Source organism: Vulpes vulpes, chromosome 7 (assembly GCF_048418805.1).
Source record: "Vulpes vulpes isolate BD-2025 chromosome 7, VulVul3, whole genome shotgun sequence".
NCBI lineage: Eukaryota > Metazoa > Chordata > Mammalia > Carnivora > Canidae > Vulpes > Vulpes vulpes.
In genome coordinates, this window is record NC_132786.1 from 50,974,225 (window position 1) to 50,997,079 (window position 22,855).

The 22,855-nt window shown below is 42.2% G+C and overlaps 1 protein-coding gene and 1 long non-coding RNA gene across 6 annotated transcripts in view; both read right to left on the reverse strand.

Annotated features, from left to right (window-relative positions):
• Positions 1–621: 621 nt before the first annotated feature.
• On the reverse strand, positions 622–5,828 carry LOC112934755 (uncharacterized). Of its 5 annotated transcripts, none has more exons than XR_003238035.2 (5): positions 5,445–5,813; positions 5,054–5,187; positions 4,860–4,953; positions 4,210–4,338; positions 622–3,869 (listed from the first exon to the last, which is right to left on the reverse strand). It is a non-coding gene; the product is annotated as an uncharacterized lncRNA (long non-coding RNA). The 5 variants fall into 5 exon arrangements; XR_003238037.2 differs by having other exon boundaries at positions 3,640–3,869; positions 4,210–4,332; XR_012002607.1 differs by lacking the exon at positions 4,210–4,338 and having other exon boundaries at positions 5,445–5,828.
• A 7,555-nt stretch (positions 5,829–13,383) lies between these two features.
• TRAPPC11 (trafficking protein particle complex subunit 11) overlaps positions 13,384–22,855 on the reverse strand; it is a 49,105-nt gene continuing 39,633 nt past the window's right edge. The window contains exons 28-30 of the mRNA XM_026018280.2: positions 20,496–20,629; positions 18,370–18,537; positions 13,384–14,373 (exon numbers count right to left, since the gene is read on the reverse strand). Of these exons, the coding sequence (XP_025874065.1) occupies positions 14,329–14,373; positions 18,370–18,537; positions 20,496–20,629 (347 nt within the window). The 3' untranslated portion in view covers positions 13,384–14,328. The remainder of the gene's footprint in view (positions 14,374–18,369; positions 18,538–20,495; positions 20,630–22,855) is intronic.

A 22,855-nucleotide genomic window follows, 5' to 3' on the forward strand; every position in this document is an offset into this window, starting at 1 on the left:
CTCTTCCCATTCCCAAGCCTATCTGGCCAAGGAGAATTCTCATAGTAGAGACTCTGCTGTGTCTTGGTTTCTAGATTGTAAAAGGCAGATCTAGATTTAGATCTCTGATCTGAAGGATGATGCCAAGGGACCCAAAGAACTATAAAGTCTTAACTAAACCAGACTGCAGTCTTGCCACAAATGGGCCTTCCAGCAGGACCATTAGAATGTAAGTGCCACAAAGGCATGTTTGACTCACTGATGTGTCTCCAGCTCCTAGAACCAACCACGACACATTAAAAGAGACTGATAAATACTTATTGCATATGTATGGCTAAACTACAGACACTCTGGACATGTTTATCTCCCAGTCCTTTGGATTTCTTTTTCCTGTCCTTTCTTATTTCTTGCCTTTTCTCCTTCCCCTCTCCTCCTCCACCTTCTTCTCATTTTTGCATCTATACCTGAGAATTCCTCCCTCACTCCAGCCCATGTATCATTTGCCTATCGCTCTAGACATTCATTAAAAATTGACCCATCTGAATGACAACTGAAACCCCAAGTCACAGCCAGGTATGATCCCTGGAAGCTTCCCAGTCACAACACAACATAGTTCTCATTTAGGAGAAACCAAAACCCAAATGATTCCAACTGTGCCCTTTATTTTCATTTCCATCCCCATATAAATTTGAGATTGACGGAACATATGGTAATGTGCATTCATGATATCAGTGGTTTTTGTCAACATGAGAATGAAAACTCTTCTCAGATACTGCAGGCATCATAGGCCCATTGGCCTTTTCCCTTTGTAGCAATCTTCTGGCTCTCATCACCAAGTTGTGCTTCTATGTCCCATGCCCCAGTGAAAACTCTACACAGTGTTTTCTAACTCAAATTGAGTGATCTATATTGAGTGGTCCCTACATTTGCTAAAAATGCTTAAGTTGAGCTAGTAGGTTGTCAGAATCTAGGATAGCATTCAGATCTCTGACCCTCTCATGGACTAAGTATCCCAAAAGTTGACTGAATTTCTTCATTGGTCATCTTCACACTGAAACAACCTCTCGCCCCAACTTTTCCATTTCTATCAGTTGTACTACTTTCATGGACACACAAGCTCCAAACTAGGAAGCAGGTAGAGGTGTTTCCTCTGTATTGTAACTCAGGAATACCAGAAGGCTGTCTTTCCTTTTCCTCATCTTCTCTATACAGATTCCTCCTGGTTCACTGATGTCTGAAATTTCATAATTTATGGTTTTGGCTTAAATCCAAGGAGAAGGGAAAAGATGTAAGTTTTTTTCTAGCACAGACCATGTGCCAGGTACGATCTTATTTATTCTCCATTACCAGTCTGATGCCTTAGACACTTGTATACATGAGGGAACTGAAGCGCAGAGGAGTTAAGTGAATTTTTTCAGGGTCACAAAGCAGGTAAGTAGAGGAGATTGTTGCTGAACCCAAGTTGGGTTGGGTCCAGAATCTGACTTATCTACTACTCTAGGCTACTATCTATGTGAGCCTAGCACTGTATTAAATATTTGTCTTATTAGATATATATTCTCAGAGTAAGTTTATCATCAGCATAATACCTACTGAAGGTGCCCCACTCATGCCTCCTTACACTTTACTACAGTAGCACATTCTGCAGGATTTGACACCCAAGGTCTTTCTTTGGCTGCAGAGCCCATCTCCGCAGAAATGTTAATGTAGCAGGCTAAAAGTACAGAATAAACCCCTTACCCCAACACCAGCATTCCTCAATCAATGACTGATGGTAGTGCTGTACAAAGATCAAAGCTCCCTTGCCCTTAGAGTGTGATAGTCCTACACTGACTCACAGAATTCCCCACTGGCATTAGGCTCCAGATGTCCACAAAGAGAAGTGCTTTATAATGCACCTTTTACTGGCTGCCATTCTGTTCCTTTCTCAGTTCCCTACTTAAGCATAGATGTTTCTTGGGATCCTTCCCAAAATAAACTCCTTCCACCTGAATACTTTAATCAAAGTTCTCATGGTCTGCCTCTTTGGAACCCAAACTAAAGCAGTCAGGAACTGTTCTAAATATAGTTTTTCATGAGGAAATCAGGAGACATTGAGATCCTCAAACCCTGGAGAGAAAAGAAGAATCTGGCAGCTCTCGTTTGCTCCCAAATAGTCTTAACTAAGATGAAACAATTCCTATTTTTATTTTCCCCATCTTTGACAGTTCTTGACATTATCAAGTATCTAGAATTTCTCATATAATGAGAATGGCATGTAATTGTGTTTTAACTTTCATTTCTGTGGACACTAGTGGGATATTTTTTGTGTTCACTGCTCATGTGGATTTTCTTCTGCGTGAATTTTTTTTATTGGTGCCAATTTTCCTATTGGGTTGTCATCTTATTGTTGATTTATTATTATTGGAGAAATTCTTAATGTGCAATTCAACTTTTGTTATGTTATATATGCCTTGTAAGTATCTTCTTTCAGTTTTTAGGTTTTCTTTTCACTCTGTTTTTGGCATCTTTATTTAGACAAAATGTAAGTTAATTATGGCCAAATTTGTATTTTCCTGTAAAAAAAAAATAGCCTTAACTAAGTCAGCCGTTTATTCCTTACCTCATTAGCTAAAGCCAGGAAGACAAAGTCATGTATTTGTCCATGAACAAATATTCTTCTAGCTCTAGGAGATAGAGATAGAGATAGAGTAGTGTACAACATGGACAAAGTGCCCTGCCCTTATTGGAAGTTATATTCTAGTAGCTGCAAAGAGATTTTTTAAAAGAACCAAGTAGATCCCCTGGAATTAAATAATACATATCCTAAGTATCTTTCAATGTATAGATTCCTTCTTCTCCTACTTCTTCTTTAAAATGTATTTGTTGGAGGAGCTTTTGTCCCCCAAAATTACCTATAGCCTGGATTTTGCTGCCTAGGTCTTTATGTTGCCACTTAATACTTCACTGCATTTTCTGAAAATTGGTAGTTACATAGAAGCACGAGCAGAATCAGGTTCATGTTTTGGGCAAAATGATTTCACAGGATTGTATATTTCCACCAGGAGGCATATAGTGTCAGGTTGTCTCTTTTTTATGATATATCACAAGCTACTGATAATCATTACCAAGAGTTATTATTATCTGGGATACTCCCATAAAGAAAAATTATCCTATCAGCTATTTGGTTACCCTCAACTACAATTCATTCAGGAATGGCAAAATCAACAAGTTTCTTTCTTTGTCAGTTTTCAAAGTAAGACGGTTCTTTAACATCTTCCAATGTGGCCCGTGGTGTTTGTTTGTTTCTTTTATTTGAATGCCACTATGAATCTACAGTTCCTCTAGGAGCCTCTTCAGGTTGGCTCCAAGCTCACTCTGGAGTGACTCTAGAAATATTTGATTATTTCCTAGTTTCTGCGACGACAAAATGTCCTGAACTCATCTTCACATTTCTTGTTTTCAGATATGGAATCGGCGATTTCTGCAAGGATTAGTTGCCTTTTAATTTCATTCTTAGCAGGAAGTATATATTTAAAAAAATTCTATCTGATTAGTAAATGAATCCTTGTTCAATTCCAACAAGTAATACTAGGTGTTGACCCATCTCTTTCCAGATTGTGAATTCCTGAAGGCAGTCAGCTGGACTTCCAGGGTGCTCTGGCTGGGAGAACTTTCTCTCTCCTAACTAAATCAATAAGGCAGCTGACCTTAGTTTTGAATTTTCTCTCTTCTCTGTATCCAAGTCAGTAACCGAGTACAAGCAATTGTTTGTTAACTTGGTATTCCATCCACATAACTGTTCTTAGTGATGTGTAAGGACTGCACAAGTGACACACTTCTGAGCATCTAAGTCACCTCCTGGCCATTTATGGTTCTGTCCAACGTCCTCTGGAGCCCTGTACCAGACACTAGAGAGGAAAGGGGTGAAAAACAAGGAACTTCTGTCCAGCTAGGAGAAAGAATGCAAACTCTAAAAAGTCACAAAATGGACAGTATGTATAAGAAATGCTAGAGGCTTCTGGAGGGCTACAGAAGGACCCTGATGGCTATGGAGACGGTAGCGATGCAGCTGAAGGGTTCCTGTGGCAAAGATGATGCCCTGTCTACCATTTCCACTTTCTGGGGACTCAGAAAGAGATGGCATTTCCTTACTTCCTCTGGGCACCAGAATGTGTGTGTGAACATTCCAGGTTTGACCTTTGAGAGGGAAAATAATAACGCCTCAAAAATGTATCTTTGTGTTTTTACCTTGCTTGTCTCCCTCCCTTCATGTCCTGCTCCCTTGGAGCTCCTACAGCCAGGCCTGAGTCTCTGGAGGGCAGGATGCTTCTCGGGTGGGGGTCTGTAATCGCAGCTCACACGCAGACATATCTGTGCCTCAGAGTTGAATAGAATGTTCCTTGTCTCAGACAGCTAACAATGCTTTCACCCAGGGGGATTTCAGGGTTACATTTCTACCTGTGGAATCTAATTACCTTCTCCCAAATCATATTGCCAAAGATCCACCTACTACTCCTGTGAGTAGAACTTCTCCAATAGGAAGAGAGAGTTCTGAGTGGAAATAGAAACTTTTTTTTTTAAGATTTTTTATTTATTTATTCATGACAGAGAGAGAGAGAGAGAGAGAGAGGCAGAGACACAGGCAGAGGGAGAAGCAGGCTCCATACAAGGAGCCTGATGTGGGACTCGATCCCAGGTCCCCAGGATCACACCTGAAGGCGGTGCCAAACCGCTGAGCCACCCGGGCTGCCCAAGATAGAAACTTTTTAATCAAAAAAATTAAAAAATAACATTAAAGTTAAAAATACATAAAAAATAAAACAAAACTAAATAAATAAACAAACTTTTTAATCACACCATCATCCTAGAATAATTTATGCAGCCCTCACACAGCTTACCTCCAGGGGGACGGTCATGGGGTCACTAAGGAACAAGGTCATGCCCAGGATCCATCCACTGACTCTCTTCCCACTGGTGCCTGTGATTATTTTCCTTTTAAAAATAACATTTATCATTTATTCTCGTTAGGAATCTTTGTTTTTTTAGTATTGAAAACACTTAAAACGGATTAATAAAATAAAATGAAAATCACCTATAATCCAGTCATCCCAAAACAGCCTGGTGTTGCATACTTCTGGTCGTTTCGAACCCGCCGGGTTTCTGTGCAGGGTTGGTGTGTCCTCGCAGACAAGACCGTCTCACACGTGCTGTTTCGTGACTCGCCTTCTTCCTCCACGAGACCGAGGGATGGTTTTCCGAGGCCGTTCAGCGCGCCTCCAGGGCCGCGCCCACACACCCGGCGGCCAGGCGGCTCCGCCCGGGGGGAGGGCCCCTAGAAGGGCCGGTCTGCGGGGGCTCGGGCCGCGCGGGGGGGGGGGGGCGCCGCCAACGCAAACAGCACGGACGCAGGAGGCGGCCTGGGGCAGCGCCCGCATCCGCGCGCCCGACCCCACCGCCGGGGGCCGCACCCCAGGAGCACCTACCTGAGCCCGCCGGCGCCGCTGGGGTCCCGGTCGCTGGGCGCCCTGGAAAGCGGAGTTTCTCCACTTTTCTTGAGTTGGGCTTCTGAGGAGAGTGGGGCTGAGCGGCGGGGGTGGGCGCGTGGGACCGCGTTGGGGGCTCAGTCTCAGCCCGACGCGAGCTCCGGCCCGTGCGGCCTGCTGGAAGGAAAGGCCCCGCCTCCTAGGTGGGCTTCGCAAAGCCCGGGGAGGGCATTTTGCCTGAGGGTTTGGAAACGCAGCGGGGGCCTCTCCGGGAGCTGCCGCCCGCCGCCCGCCGCAGCTCGGTCCTCGGCCCGAGGCCCGCACCGGTGGCGGGGCTGCGCGCCTCGGGCCTCGCGGGGCTCTGGGGACACCTGGGCCTCGTGTGCGCATGCGCGGGGGCGCGCGCCGGGGGGCTCTGGAGACCACACCGGGGCCGCGCGTGCGCGGCGGGGGCGCGGCTGGGACTCAGGGGCGTGGCCGGGGCGCCGGGGCGCGGGGCGGGAGTCACCCCCCCGCCCCCGCCCTCGCCCTCGGACGCCCTCCACCTGCGGGGGGTCCGCAGCTCGCGTCCGCTAAGCGCGCGGAATCCCGCGTTGGTCACAGCTGGGCTGCGGTTTTGGAGCAGAAAGGCCCGTTGTCCTGAAGTCGCCCAGCCAGTCCGACCACTCCGGAGGTTTCTTTATGCTCCGCGGAACTTGGACTCGGTCGTCCCGTGGGTCACAGGATTACTGATGCATGAGCTTTCCCCGGCGAACCTCTCTCGGTAGGGGCAACCCTGGGTTAATTTTCTATGAGGCCCGGGAAGGGTTCTGCTTCCCCAGCGCGCTCGAACACTCCTACCTGCCGGAGGAGGGGGGGATGATTAACCTGAAATTAAAATTTTGTGGGAAGTGGTGGTGCATCGACAAAGACTGCCCCTGTGAGCACTCCGGTCGACTAGGTCTGCCCTTGGGCTTGGCTTCTCTTTGACCTTGAGAATCTTGTTGGGAGTAAGAATGTGGCTAAATCCTCCACCCTCGGTATCTGATGCCCCTGGGCTGCCTTGACCAAGAATCCCGCCCCCTTAACCCTTCTTGCGATCTTCCTTCCATGCAGTGACCCCTGCCCTGCGCCTTGCCTGTCCATCCCCAATTTGTCCTTGTTAGAATCCAGTCCAACTCTTTCCTATACAACCCCATTGCTAGCCCCTCTTGATTAAAAGCTGCCATACTATATTTTAACAAGAGTCCTCAATAATTTTTTAGCAGTTTCTGATGCGGTGTGTGTGTGTGTGTGTGTGTGTGTGTGTGCGCGCGCGCATGCGTGGTAAAAGACGCATCCATCATGTAATGACTACCTGTATTTTAAACAATTAGTGTAAAATATATTTGTTAAACAATTTAATCTTTCTTCCATATCAGGCTCATGTGCTAACTTCCCAAAGTAATCGTTTAGAACATCTGTAATACTGATTTTAAGTGTTGAAATGGTTGAAAGAGGTGCTCAGGAATGAATGTCTGATCAGTATCAGTTTGAAGTTATCTCATTGATTTTATCCGTACAGCTGAAGATTGCTTGAAAACTTGTTTTCAAAGCAGAAGCTTTGAACAGGTGAGCATAGGCACAAAGATGCCTCTGTTCAGAGGAAGCCAGACGGAGGGTGCTGGGTCTCCTTTAAAGAAGGTGAAAGTCACTACCAAAAATGTCATAAAGCCATTACACCAACCTGACGTTCCCATCCTCTAGCTTTTCATTTACATGGTTATTACACAAGAATGGGGTGGTGGGGAAGGAGAGGACAAACCAACACAAAAACCAAAACTCTTGAATAACATTAGAGGTTAGTGGAGCACCAATTCATCAGTATGAATATTATAAAGAGAAAGAATTATGTTATAAAAATTCTTATATTTTAGCACAATTAAAAAGACTTAGTGGCTGTGGAGAAAAGTACAGAATAATTCCAGCCAATAAATGCAGGATGGCATTTAAACTTTCCTTTCCCAACTTCTGATTTACACAATTGCTGCTGATGGATATTCCATCTGAAAGCATGTACAAAAGGGATGAGGCTGTCATCCTCTAAACCCATGCATCAATCTCAGCATCACCAAAAGTGAGGCAACCAAACATGTATGGCAATAAAATGTGCAGCGTATCAGCTGAGATATTCTTACCCCACCCCCACCCCCAAAAAGAAGCAAGGCAGGAAGGCAGGCAGGCAGGGACTCAGGCAAGCTTTGAACTCTAATTCCCAGGCCACAGAAACAGAGGATAGAGCAACAAGTTAAATGGCACCCTGGGGAAGTAATCAGCCAACACCAGAATGTGAAATATTTTACAAGCCAACTGACCCCCTTTCTTTAAGATGTCAACGGTAAAGGATAAAAAGCAGGGACTTTTCTACATTAAGTGTAACTGGAAAAAAAAAAGACTTAAAGATGTAATATAATGGAGGACCTCATTAGGATGATGATTAAACTATAAAAAGACTTTTTGGGGGCACCTGGGTGGCTCAGTGGTAGAGCATCTGCCTTTGGCTCAGGTCATGATCCTGGGGTCCTGGGATCAAGTTCCTCATCAGATCCCTGCTGGGGAACCTCCCAGCCTCCCTCCCTCTGCCTATGTCTCTGCCTCTTTCTCTGTGTCGCTCATGAATAAATAAGATCAATGAATCAATCAATCAATCAATCAATCAATAAAAAGACTTCTTGGCCAGTCAGGGAAAATGGAATATGTATTGTGTATTAGACATAGGGAATTACTGGTCATTTTTTAGATGTAATAAAGCATTTTTTAAAGTCCTTTTATTTATGGATGAAATCATCTAAGGAGAACTAAAAGTACATAGCCAAATATTGATAATGACTGAAGCTGAGTACAAGCATGGAAGTGTGTTATAGTCTCTTGGTGGTTGTTTGAAAATTCACATGATAAAAAAATGAAAGTGACAACATTCCGAGGTGGAGAAAATATTGTAAATGTAGTCTGAATACCTGGGGGTTATTATCACCTTGGATTAAACATGAGCTATCACAGAGCTCCTCCCATCTTGTATTTAAATAATTCCATATTTCATCTGGAAAATAATGCTGCTTACTTCTTACAGTTAAATTTGGCACTTGAGATTCAGTCCTTTGCTGAGACGATGGCTTGTTGATGATCACTCAAGACCAAACATTTTTCAAACTACAGCTCTTCAATCTGATGAGCATTTTAAAGCTGAAAAGAAGACAGGCTTCGTCCGTAAGTCCTTGAATTCCAACAGAAAAAAGGCTCTACTTTGGTAAGTTTCATTCTCCTCCCTTCCAATTCTCTTATCACGGAATATGAACCTCCCGGGTAGGAAAACACTAGCTTACTCAACAGCTGACAAGCCTGTGCTAAAAGCACTTGGCGTGCCATGGTGCTGGCGGGAGTGGATGCCAGCCAGCATACCCTTCATCACCTGGAAAGCTCTTCCCTGATGTTTATTTTACCAATTTTTATATGTCCTCCAAAACTCACTCACATAACATTATCTGTTCAGGGATAATGGCAATGCATTTCCATACAAGAGAAGCACTATCATGTTGTTACAAATATGAAAACAACTCTGATGTCGCTCCTGGAGGAAGGCCTGGCCTCGCTGCAGCTTCCTCACTCCCACCTTATGCTCGCCTCCCGTGGTTCCTTTCTACCTCGTATTTTTAGTATTTCTTTAACCATGGCCATTTTCAGACACATATAGAATGAAACGGATTCCCAGGAACCCCTTTACCCACCTTTAACAATTATCAACACTTTCCAAATCTTATTTCATCCATTTCTATCTGACCTAGTTTTTCTTTGCTCCCCCACTTGCTCCCTCCCCTGGAGCATTTTAAAATGGATCCTAGATACCCATCAGTTCACCCACTTCTGCATTTATCACCTCGGAATAAATGCACCTTGGAATTTGTTTGCATGCATTTTCCCCTGTCGGTCTTCAGGAATGGGGTGTCTTTTATGGCTTTAGCAACCAGCACAGAAACTGACTCTTAGAGGAGTTGCTTGGTAAACACTGGCAGCGTTAGAACGGTGGCCGTGTGCAGTGCCTTGACTTGAATCCCACTCTCCCACCACCTGCCGGGACACTGGGTATATGACAGACTGTATGTCCCGAAGACAGCTGCAGTTTCTCCTGTCCCACAATGTTCTCCCCATTTTCTCATGTGGAGATGGAGTTTATGTTCCCTCCTCTTGAATCTGGATGGGCTCATGGCCACAGTGGAAGTGTTGTGTGGCCAAGGTGAGGCCACCAAAGGCAGCGCAGTTCCCACCGTGCTGCCTGGAGCCCTCACACTGGAGCTCGGTGCCGCTCTGCCAGGAGTCCAGCACCCCGCAGACCCCTGGAAAGGTCCTGAGGCTTAATGAGCACAGACTCCCAGCTGGCCCAGGGCTGCTTCAGCTCCCAGTTCCATTCCTGCTTATTCTAATTCCAGTTAAGGTTGGACCACGCAACTGCCTGAGTCACCCCAAGCCAGAGGTCACAGCCACACCCCTCCTGACTTCCTGACCCACTGTAACCATGAAAGATAAGGATTGTTCTTTTAAACCCTTGGGATCCCTGGGTGGCGCAGCGGTTTGGCGCCTGCCTTTGGCCCAGGGCGCGATCCTGGAGACCCGGGATCGAATCCCACATCGGGCTCCCGGTGCATGGAGCCTGCTTCTCCCTCTGCCTGTGTCTCTGCATCTCTCTCTCTCTCTGTGTGACTATCATAAATAAATAAAAATTAAAAAAAAAATAAACCCTTAACTATTGGGGTGATCTGTTCTACAGCAATAGAAAACCAGGCCACTGGCTCTCTGAGCCTCAGTTTCCACAACTTTGTTTTTTTTTTTTTTTTTTTTTTTTAGTTTCCACAACTTTGAAATGTTTCCTATACATCAGGCTATTGGGAGTATTAAAGAGGTAAGAACATCACTGGTACCTTATAGTATTGAATAAATACTGACAATCATCATTTGGGAAACACACATGGTTTTTAGAAATCTTGACCAACTTAATAAAGATAATATTTGCAATTTCCCACTGGCCACATTTGCCGATCCCTTTTGAATAAGGGTTGTTATTACATAAATAAAAAATCAACTTCAAGGTTGCTAGGAGTTCTTTCAATAGTTGGAGAGAAAGTGGAATTTTAAAAAATGCTTTGACTTCACTTCTACTTCTCTGTCTGGTAAGGCATGCTTCAGGAAGCAGAAACAGGTATGAGTTAATGGAGTTTAGAAACACGATCAGAAGAAACGCGATCTTTGAAGAAAAGCTGAATATAATTAAACTATGAATTTATTATTCACAAAACCATGGGATTTTTATACTCGTTTAGTGAGTTTTATGGAGCACAGAATATGTCTGAGGATGACACTGTTTGCTAAAATAAAAGGAAGATATTTTTGGAGCTCACCAAAGGATGGTATGAGTGTCACTTGTTAAAAATGTTTCAAAACAAATCCATATGCATAAAAAAGGCATTTGAAGTGCAAGGATAATAAAATAAAATGAGTTTGTTTTCTCATATATCTTAATGCACAGATCAATGTTTTTTTTGCTTAGCATCCATTCATAACACTTTAGTTAGAGAGTATTTACAGCATGAAATAAAGGGGAGGTAGATGGGAGAAAGTACACTTTATCTGGTGTCATATACTCACTTAACAATCTCTAATCACTAATGCTGTACACATCATTGCTTCTTGAAAATTATAGTCACTACTACTTACTGTACCATCAAGTAATAGAACTAATCTCTAAGTATTTTCTACACTAGGAATTGGGACACATTAGATGCCTTTTCCAGGGTTTTAGGTCAAGAGGGGGGGTTTCAGAAAGGTATTCGCTGAGACATGAGCCCTCCCTATTAAAAAGGTGAGCTGGGGATCCCTGGGTGGCTCAGCGGTTTGGCGCCTGCCTTTGGCCCAGGGCGCGATTCTGGAGTCCCGGGATCGAGTCCCGCGTCGGGCTCCCTACATGGAGCCTGCTTCTCCCTCTGCCTTGTGTCTCTGCCTCTCTCTGTGTGTCTCTCATGAATAAATAAATAAAATCTTAAAAAAAAAAAGTAAAGAATCCTTCCTTTAAGTAACATGAAAAACATTTTTAAAAATCCACTCCAGGAATCATGCTCTATAAAACCTCTTTTAAAATTCAAGGATAGGAAATCTAAGACCTTATGAGGAAAATTGACTTGAAACTGCAAATTTAAACTTCAGGACCATAAAATACAAAATAAGGCAAATTAAGAATTTTTTCTCCCCCATAATCATCCTCATCTTCTTCGCACCACTTGACACTCCAATGAGGTCATCTCTGATTATTAAGTGCTTGCCTTCATGATATAGGAGCCAAATTTCAGTGTATCCCTCCCCCAAATTTATAATGCTTTATTTAAAAATGTATACCCCTGAGTGGTGTGTAAGACTGTAGAGAGCAATACTGAGGGGATCCCAGGGTGGCTCAGTGGTTTAGTGCCTGCCTTTAAAGGCCCAGGGCGTGATCCTGGAGACCGGGGATCAAGTCCCACATCAGGAACCTGGCATGGAGCCTGCTTCTCTCTTTGCCTGTGTCTCTGCCTCTCTCTCTCTGTCTTTCATGAATAAATTTTAAAAATCTTAAAAAAAAAAAAAAAAAGCAATATTGAGAATCAAGAGCTTTTCACACAGGCAGTGATGGCAGTGGACGGCCCAGAGGCAGGAAGGGAAACACCGTGAGGTCCTCCCTTGACATCCTTGTAACCTGAGTTCACCAACGGCTCCTATAACAATGACAGTTTTGATTTTTTGGACACAGGGAAGATGATAATTTCATATATTTTTTAATTAAAAATAAGAAATTTCAAATTTAAATTTAATTTTAAAAATAAGAAAATAGAGTATCTTTGCAGAATTAATGCTATGAGAGAACTCCAGGTTGGAAAAGGGTTATTACTCTATTGCCAACTGAGGATGATCGAGAGAAAGACAGAACTGTTTATTTGGTGTGTTTACAATAGCACAGAGTTACATGGACCACACGGACACCAATGCTAATCATTTTAAAGTATATGTCAGGGATTCATTCGCTCTAACACCTACTCTGTGTTTGACGATGGCAGTGTGGACATGTGAGATCTTTAACACACAAGCCCTGCATCATCAGACCATCTCATATTCAAAGGAACCTGTGAGTTTTTCAAGCTGGAGATTAAGCCCAATAGTGGGTCATGAAGTTAATTTGGTAGGTTATACCAGGGATGTTTTATAACAAAAAAGAAGAGGATATAAAATATAGGAGGATACAGAATACAAGTATTTCATGATATTTTTCAGTTTTAGGTATTTACATATATACATATACGTACACATGTGTGCTCATGTATATATTGAACTACAGAAACACTGACAAATTCTGATAACACAGACCGTCCAGGAGATGCAGGCATATCCTTTCCAGCCTTCTCATAATAATAGTAATAATAACAGTAATAATAATAATAATAATAATAATAATAATACAGGTGTCCCTGGTTGAGCACTACTGTGGGTCAGCCAATGTTCCCAAGCTCTTCTCATGTATTAGCTGTTATCATTCCCCAATAAGCCTAAGAGATGGGTATTAAGACGATGTACATCCACATCTTATATACAGAGGGTACATAACTTGAACAGCACCTCAGGAGCAAGCAGCAGAGCCGGGATCTGACCATGGACAATCTGAGTGTGGAGACGAGCTTCTATGACCTCTCTGAAAAGCTGAGAAGGCAGGGGACTCATGTCCTCCTGAGACAGCCTGTTCCACTGTCCGAACCTCCCTGAAGGTCAGCAGAGTTCTGGAACGCAGATCTCCCAATTTCTAATCTTATGCCCTCCCTAGACTTCATACGACAGTATTCTTAGTAAAACCTACTTTGTGAAGCTGAAATCAAACAAGCTCAGAATAAATGAAAGATGCATACAAACGTACTTGAAAGAGAATATATTTATTTACATCACTATTTTCTTTTTACAACTCCTACACTTTTAAATAATAAGATTTTCCAGGAAATCCAGTAAGTTTTAAATTAAGAGATTTTAACTGAAGAAAATTTTCACAATATGATTTTTATTTACATGAATTTCCCAAGAGTTTTAAATAGTTCATTCTGAAACAGCACAATCTACCTAAAAGCTCTCATTTAGAACTTGCAGCTTTTTCCAAAACTTTTCCTTAAGAAATTAGGCTGAGAATCCCATCCTTGTAGCTCAGATTGAACCTGTCAGAATGAACAGTTAACACCCTTACAAATACAAACCTGCTTTATAAACGATCCACGTTTTGGCAGCAAGCTAAACCCATTTCACATGTTTTGATCCTAAGGAAAGATTTTTCTAGACACCTTTGATTGCTTTGATTCAAACTTTCTGGAAGTTTTCTGGATCAGTCACACAGCTGCTATGAGTTGGTATGTATGTAACCTGAGCGCTCATTCAGTTTGTGAGGATGGGCTTAGCTCTGGTTCAGCTGACTCTGAAAGTGACCCACGGGCATTCGGAAATCCTGGGGCAGATTCTGGTGCACCTTCCCCTCCGTGGCCAGTCCTGTTTGGGAGGCTGGCTTTTCCTCTGATATTGCACATGCGAACGACTTACTTTAAGAACCTACTATTCATAAAACGACTTCCAAAAATAACAACGGTCTGACATCCTTCCACGTCACACTGAGAGATTTCAAATATTTATTAGTGAAACTAGAAGAGAGGATAGATTTTCCTAGTATTTTTAGCATGAGTTCCTCTGAAGAGTTGGTATGACATCCATTAAAAAATAGAAAAGATTAACTTTTACCATGATCAAAGCTACAGTTCACAATGAAAAACTTCTATAGCTCCATCTGCCTTCTCTAAGAACAGCTGAGGGCTAGTCTTGAACTTCACGCGGCAGCAATAGAGGTATCATCCACAAGCCGGCCCTGTGGCTTTAAAGCAGGGAAATAAGAAAGGTTACAAAATAGTTATGACAAAAGCTCCCTTCATTGAAAAGATTTTGAAATTCTGGAAACTGTTTCACAAAAACAGGATAAACGTGTTCAGGTATCAAGATCACATTTGTCTGGGGCACGTGGGTGGGTCAGTGGTTGAGTATCTGCATTCAGCTCAGGTCGTGATTTTGGGGTCCTGGGATCAAGTCCTGCATTGGGCTCGTTGACGGGAGCCTGCTTCTCCCTCTGCCTATGTCTCTGCCTCTTTCTCTCTCATGAATAAATAAAATCTTAAAAAAAAAAATCACATCTCTCCTTCCTTCCCCCCACCTTGTCACTTCACTTGAGCCTGGGGAGGGAGCTGTGGGGCCTAGACAGAGCGGTTCCTTCCGCCACCAGACACTGACATCGCAGGCCAGCTGCATTACCTCTGCCGGCTGAATCTGCCTCAGTCACTAATTCTCTTCACCCTGTGTCCTAGCAGTTACAGATCTGTCACTAGGAGCGTGTGACAGGGAACCCATCACCACTCCTGCTTCAGTGACAGTTTCATTCTCTCCCTTGCTTGGGACCCTCCAGCATCTCAAGCTTGAAGAAGGCCACAAACCTGAGCTGACAGACCAGTTCCTTGGGGTTTAGGTCTCCCAATCTCCTGTTTGTAAGAAAAGGCAATTCACAATGAATTGGGGTATCTAACAATGACTACCACAGGGCCAGAAGCAGCAGATAAAAACAAGACTCTCCTTTTCCCTAAGGTCCCTGAAAAAAACAAAACATATCAGAAGAGTAAAGGCTAAGGTATCACAGTTATCCTTAGGGGTAAAAATTCTGACAGGTTAGCAGCACCCCAGGCAGTCATCAAGGAACTGAAAAAATGCAATTCTTGTAAATAACTTTATTAAGACGATGTACATTAGCAGACCTTTGTGGGAAAAGCAAGAGAACTGGAATTCAGGACATGAACAGAACAGTGTTATGGCGTTATCACCAAAAGCCATTTACTAGGCTTTAGGCAGAATGCTTAGGGTGGGACTCCCTGGGGCAGGGAAGGGAGCACTCCTGCTTCTAGTTTTGTCGCTCTGCATTTTAGGTGTGTATGTGTGTGTGTGTATGCACACATACGTGTGTAAGTTAGGCCTCTTACATTCAAGGCAGGAAAAGAATGAATTAAATAATTTATACTTCACATCATCTGTAGTACTGATAAAAGATGTTCAGTTTTAGAAATAGAATAATGGGGGTGCCTGGGTGGCTCAGTTAAGCATCTGCCTTCAGCTCAGGTCATGATATTGAGGTCCTGGGATCGAGATCCATATTGGGCTCCCTGCTCAGCAGGGAGCCTTCTTCTCCCTCTCCCTCTGCTGTTCCCCCTGCTTGTCCTCTCTCTCTGTCTCAAATAAAATAAAATCTTTAAAAGAAAAGGGAAAAAATAATGGCGAAACCTGCTAAAATCCCCAAACACAGCTTTACAAAGGGACAGAAGACAGGAATATCATGCAATTAAAAAGCTGGAATCTACTTTTCAAAGAAAGAAAAACATTAAACCAGCCTTGAAGGAGGGCACTGCTGTCCAGTGGAACTTTCTGTGGTGATGGAAAAGCTCAGGTCGGCGCTGTCCCAACATGGTAGCCACCTGTCATGCTGATTGAGCCTTCAAGTGCAGCTAGTGCAACTAATTTTTACATTAAATTAAATTTTAATTAATGTTAATTTAAATCCTGGTAGGGCTGGCAGCTCTCATTACTGGAATTGCACATCTCTGGAGTTTAGTAAAGGCAGGTACAATGTGAGTCAATGAGGTTGTTCACTAATGGGGAGAGGGTAATTCTCAGGCACCATCCTTAGCATGACAGCTAAAACAACTGTCACTGTTAGTTCTCCCAACTGATAAAGGAGCCAGCCCCGAGGATCCCAGCCAACTTTTTTGGGAGTAGTCAAGTTACTAGAAGGTAGTCCTAGAAGGTAGTATTTAGGGAAAAAACCACAGTGGTTAGAAAAGGATATATTATGGAATACTACTTAGCCATCAAAAAAAATGAAATCTTGCCATTTGCAATGACATGGATGGAACTAGAGGGTATTCTGCTAAGTGAAATAAGTCAATCAGAGAAAGACAATTATATGATCTCACTCATACATGGAATTTAAGAAACAAAACAGAGGATCACAGGGGAAGAGAGGGAAATAAAAAACAAGATGAAATCAGAGAGGGAGACAAACCATAAGACTCCAAACATAGGAAACAAACCGAGGGTCGCTGGAGGGTAAGGTGGGGGGCTGAGCTCACTAGGTGATGGGCATTAAGGCAGGCACGTGATATAATAAGCATTGGGTATTATGTAAGACTGATGAGTCACTGACTTCTTCTGAAACCAATAATACATTACATGTTAACTGTTTTAAATAAAATTTTTAAAAAGAGAACTTCAAGGAAAAAGACATGTTAGTTATGTTAAAACTTACAAATGTTTATTTTTCTGTAACTTTTCCTTATGGATTTAAGCACTACCTGGAAGAGGTTTACTGTGGAAGAAAATGAGAAGACTGTACTAGCAGGAGCTGGGGTTAGGCTGGGTGTACAAGCCCTAGAGGGAAAGGAATGATAGAGATTAATAGGTAGACTGTCGATCCTAATTCCTCAAAATGATCAACTCTCATATCTTGGATGGGCTATGTTTGAATGCCTCTGTCTATGCTGACACCCACCCTCACACTAATGAAAGCTTCAGAGTCTGGGAATAGCATACTTTTAGAAGCTCAAATGGCTAAAAGGACAACAGAGACCAACTGTGTGCCCCCATTGCTCCCCACCCCTGCAAGGTGACCTCTCAGACCTTGATGGGAGGAATGGCAGCAGACATGGCCCGGGAATGTGAACAAGTGGAAATGTTTAAAAAGCCACTGGTGTGGGGGAGGCGGAGGGAGCAGGGGTATATGGGAAAGCTCTGTACTTTCCTCTCAATTTTACTATAAAACTAAAACTGCTCTAAAAAAAAAAAAAAAGCCTTTAAAAAAAAACCATTGTTAAAAAAAAAGTCACTGTTTAAACACAAGTGAATTAGAATCATGAAATTTTTCTCTGCAATTTAAAAAGTATGATGCTTAGAAACATTAATAAATTCATTTTTGACAGATGCAAAAAGAAGTTGCGTAAGTCTAGGAAGATAAACTCTAGGAAGATCACATAGGATACATGAACACAGACTAATTTAGAATTTACCCCATCTCAGATTATGTAGAGAAGGGACAGTTCCTCTAAACTTAAGACAGACACAGAAAGGGAAATGGCCACATAACCCGCCTTTCCAAAAGTGAGTATAAACTTGAAGTAGAAGACGGCCCCCAGGACACACATATATCCACATATACATGAGTTACTGGGGAAACCACAACTACCTGGAGGGAAGCCTTAATTACAGGTAGTGAGAATGGCTAAACCAGAGGTGAGCGCTGTGCTTAGTGAACCACTGGTGTGGCCCCGTTCACTCTCTCCCACATGGACTCCCACTGTCCTACATGCTCCTTTACTGCAGGAACCTGGAAATGGTTTTACCAGTGTAAAAAATCAAAACACTAAACCCGAGTATAGTTTTCGACAAAGGATTATTTTCAGAAAAGACCCCAATCCAGTATGACACATATAACTGGGCAAATTCAAGGACTGTATTTAGAAAGTTAATCCATTTTGACTATAAACTGGTTACAAACCAACTACAATGTAAAAACATACTTTACTAAGCAGAAGAAAATACAGGTCTGAGGACATAGTGAAGGTAAATCATTATCTACCTAAGGGAATAATAACCTTTGAAGTTAGATTCTGTAAAATAATAGCAAGCTTACAGCAATGAACAGCAATACTGCCAAGTTCATATAATAAAAACAAACTATCAAGTCTCAAAATATTGTTTAGAGGAACTTACGTGAAAGAAACACTTCTGGTTTGTTTCTAAGACTGGAAATTAAAAAAAACAGACTGTTTCTAAGCCTTACCTTTACAAAAATACTGGTAGGTATAAAACGCCTGAGCAGTTGGTTTGTGAAGTGAGGAAATCTAAGCAGGTTGACGTTGAGAGATGGCAGTTGCTGGTATCCAGCCATCAGGGGGTAGAAATTATATAACATTTCCTGTTCAGTGCCCGGGAGGATCCGTAATCGAATCTATAGCATAACAAGTTGTAGAGAAAGAAAATCAAATACACACGCTTCCAGCCTCTTCATGTTGTCACCCCTTCATTATTTACAAATCTTTCTGGTGAAATACTTTCTCTCTCCTATTCCGCCTTCCAGACAGATTCTAAAACACAAGACTGAAATAGTATGATGCAAGACGAGAGGACTACATGGACAAGAAACGCATTAAAAAAAAAAAAAATGCACGATTTCTTCGTTTCTACCAAGATCCACTACATGGCAACTTGCAAAAACTTAAAAAAGGGTAACATGAGATGGATCAATATGTCTGTGTCTGCGACCAGATAGCTTTTATAGTCACAAGGTGTTATGAGATAATCGGTTGCAAAGTATCACTGCTTACATTGTCAACCTAAGACAAATTAGTCATTTCTGGTGTTTTCTTTTAGGGATTTTACCTTTGTGGCGAGGTAAATGATGTCAAGGGAATAAAAGATGTTTGGAAAACTCTGACACTACTTTAGAAAAAAACACAAATTTCTAAGATTTTGGTGTTGTACATTATTTACTTATAAATCAATATATAGAGATTATAATTAATATATAAAAGATTAGGACACTCTAGAAAAGCTTACTCGTTTGCAAATGAGTACATCTAGTATGTACATGTGTCAACATATACAGGTACCAACATATAACAGCTGATGATATGTACTATATATTATAAACTTCAATTAGCATGTGGACTTACAGTCCACTTTATATATAATTCTATTTTACAGACAACTAGTCAGGCAGACGCTTCTGAGTATTAGGATACATTCGTTACTCTAATTACGCCCTTGTTGATAACAAGTATTTACTGACTACTGAGCACTGTCTGTTAATCCACGTTGACAGTTAAGACAGTATCCTCAATGAAACATGGTTTTGCCTGAAAGTGTATATTCCATTAAAAACTGTGATGAACTTTCCTACCTCACCTCTGATTTGAATCAGTGAATCAAAACACTGGACTAATTTTGTTTTGTAAATATAAAATTGTGTCTAAATGTATCAAAAATAAGTTAAATTCTATGCAAGATCAAAATCTCTAAAATATTTCACTGATGATTAAGAGAATTGGCCTTTTTCTTTTTTTAAAGTAGGCTCTATGCCCAACATGGGGCTTGAATTCATGAGAGTCGCATGTTTTACCAACTGACCCAGCCAGGCACCCCAGAGGATCAGGCTTTTAATATGGGTAGTGATACCTCTCGGCCTCAAATTAAAACATACAAACACACACACTGAGTACTAATAGAAGAGAAATGTAAAACTTTCAGGAATTCTATTATAGTCAAATATTTGTGAGTTTTTATTCTATTTTTATTATTTTTTAAAGATTTTATTTATTTATTCATGAGAGACAATGGAGAGGCAGAGGGAGAAGCAGGCTCCCTGTGAGCAGGACTTGATCCCAGGGCAGACCTGAACCAAAGGCAGACGCTCAACCACTAAGCCACCCAGGTACCCAGAATTCTTGTTTTAAAAAAAAGAAAGAATAACATGTGTGATCTCAATGTGAAAAGCATTGCCCACTTAGTCGACCTCTATACGAATTGTACTTAATCTTAAAAAATGACTACAGGGGCGCCTGGGTAGCTCAGTTGGCTGAGCGTCTGACTCTTGATTTCAGCTCAGGTCATGATCTCAGGGTTCTAGGATCAAGTGCCACGTCAGGCTTTGCACTCAGTGGGGAAACTGCCTGAGGCTTCTCTCTCCCTCTGCCCCTTCCTGCATTCAAGCTTGCACGCTCTCTAAAATAAACAAATCATAAATAAGTAAATAAATAAATAAATAAATCTAAAAATTTCCTACTATCAAAATAATAGGAACCACAATTAGCTTTATTAGTTCATTTGTAAAAATTAGATGTACAGCTCCCCATTTCCTGGCCAAACTTCTATATCTATATAAGCAACCCAATGAAATATGACCTATACCTGTTTAAGACCTGAGAACATGAAGGCATCACTGGGCTCCACAGAAATCTCCACATCTTGAACTAAGTTAGTCTTGTTCTGTAGGTGATACTTGACAGGTAAGGATTCTCGGACACGCCCAAAGGATGGCAGATCTGCAGAGAAAGAGGACACGTATCTTTTGGTTAAAAAAATAGTTCACCATTTATGAGTTCTTTTTGTAAATTAATCCCATTCTGTAGACATGGGATTATTTAAATTAGTGATACTACTGCACTCTTGTTTAATAAGAAAATCCTTTGATTGGACAATAGCGATGGGGCTGTGATAAAACAGGCCAAAAAGAATCAAGTCTCCTTTCCAAGCTGATTGACTTAGGGTCAAGAGCTGAATTATTTTAGGAATAATTTTTCAAATCTATAAAACACTTCCCTAAATATCCATCATGGTTCAAGAAGGAATGACAGGCATCACATGCCTCTTGATGGAAGCACACACCATTAGCTATGAAGTATTCTCGCCAAAAACTTGAACCTGAATCTGATCAAGACTATAGATCTCACCAGCAACTCACAGGTCCTTAAAAATGATACAATGCAATTAGCAAAATCCAGACTGTGGGAAGCTCTACAGGACAACTGACCACTTCTTTAGTAAATGAACAGCAAGGAAGAGGGGAACATGGTAGTGGTGAAGTGATGGAGTAGAGACGGAGTCTTCCTGCCTACAGATTTCAACATGAGATATCCATCAGCTGCAATGCCAAGACCTTAAAACAATCTAAAGAACACTATGAGTCAATCAGGGATATCACACCACCAGAATTTGATATTACAAAGTTACTGCCCTCTGCCCCTGGATGCTGCCCAGTAAGCATTATTAAAGTCTCCCCTCCCACCACCATCATGTTTAAGTCAGAGTCTCCCCAAAACATCTGAGCAGCTGCGGAAGCTCTTCATTGGAGGTTTGAGCTTCAAACCAACCAATGAGAGTCTGAGGAGCCATTTTGAGCAATGGGGAACGCTTACGAACTGTGTGGTAATGAGAGACCCAAACACCAAGCGCTCCAGAGGCTTTGGGTTTGTCATGTACGCCACCGTGGAGGAGGAGGTAGATGCAGCCATGAACGCAAGGCCACACAAGGTAGATGGAAGAGTTGTGGAACCAAAGAAGGCTGTCTCAAAAGAAGATTCTCAAAGACCTGGTGCCCACTTAACTGTGAAAAAGATTTTTATTGGTGGCATTAAAGAAGACACTGAAGAACATCACCTAAGAGATTATTTTGAACAGTATGGGAAATTTGAAGTGATTGAGATCATGACTGACCAAGGCAGTGGCAAAAAGAGAGGTTTTGCTTTTGTGACATTTGATGACCATGACTCTGTGACAAGATTGTCATTCAAAAAAACCATACTGTGAATGGCCACAACTGTGAAGTAAGGAAAGCCCTATCGAAGCAAGAGATGGCTAATGCTTCGTCCAGCTGAAGAGGCCAAAGTGGTTCTAGAAACTTTGGTGGTGGTCGTGGAGGTGGTTTTGGTGGGAATGACAACTCTGGTCGTGGAGGGAACTTCAGTGGTCAAGGTGGCTTTGGTGGCAGTCGAGGTGGTGGTGGATACGGTGACAGTGCGGATGGCTATCACGGATTTGGTAATGATGGAAGCAACTTTGGAGGTAGGGGAAGCTATAACAATTTTGGCAATTACAACAATCAATCCTCAAATTTTGGACCCATGTAAGGAGGAAATTTTGGAGGCAGAAGCTCTGGCCCCTATGGTGGTGGAGGCCAATACTTAGCCAAACCACAAAACCAAGGTGGCTATGGTGGTTCCAGCAGCAGCAGCAGCTATGGCAGTGGCAGGTTTTTTTTTTTTTTAAAGTTTTTTTTATTGTATTTTATTTATGATAGTCATACAGAGAGAAAGAGAGAGAGGCAGAGACACAGGCAGAGGGAGAAGCAGGCGCCTGATGTGGGATTCGATCCCGGGTCTCCAGGATCGCGCCCTGGGCCAAAGGCAGGCGCCAAACCGCTGCGCCACCCAGGGATCCCGACAGGTTTTAATTACTGCCAGGAAACAAAGCTTAGCAGGAGAGGAGAGCCAGAGAAGTGACAGGGAAGCTACAGGTTATAGCAGATTTGTGAACTTAGCCAAGCACAGTGGTAGCAGGGCCTAGCTGCTATAAAGAAGACATGTTTTAGACAATACTCATGTGTATGGGCAAAAAACTCGAGGACTGTATTTGTGACTAATTGTATAACAGGTTATTTTAGTTTCTGTTCTGTGGAAAGTGTAAAGCATTCCAACAGAGGGTTTTAAGGTAGATTTTGGTTTTTTTGCACCCATGCTGTTGATTGCTAAATGTAAATAGTCTGATCATGA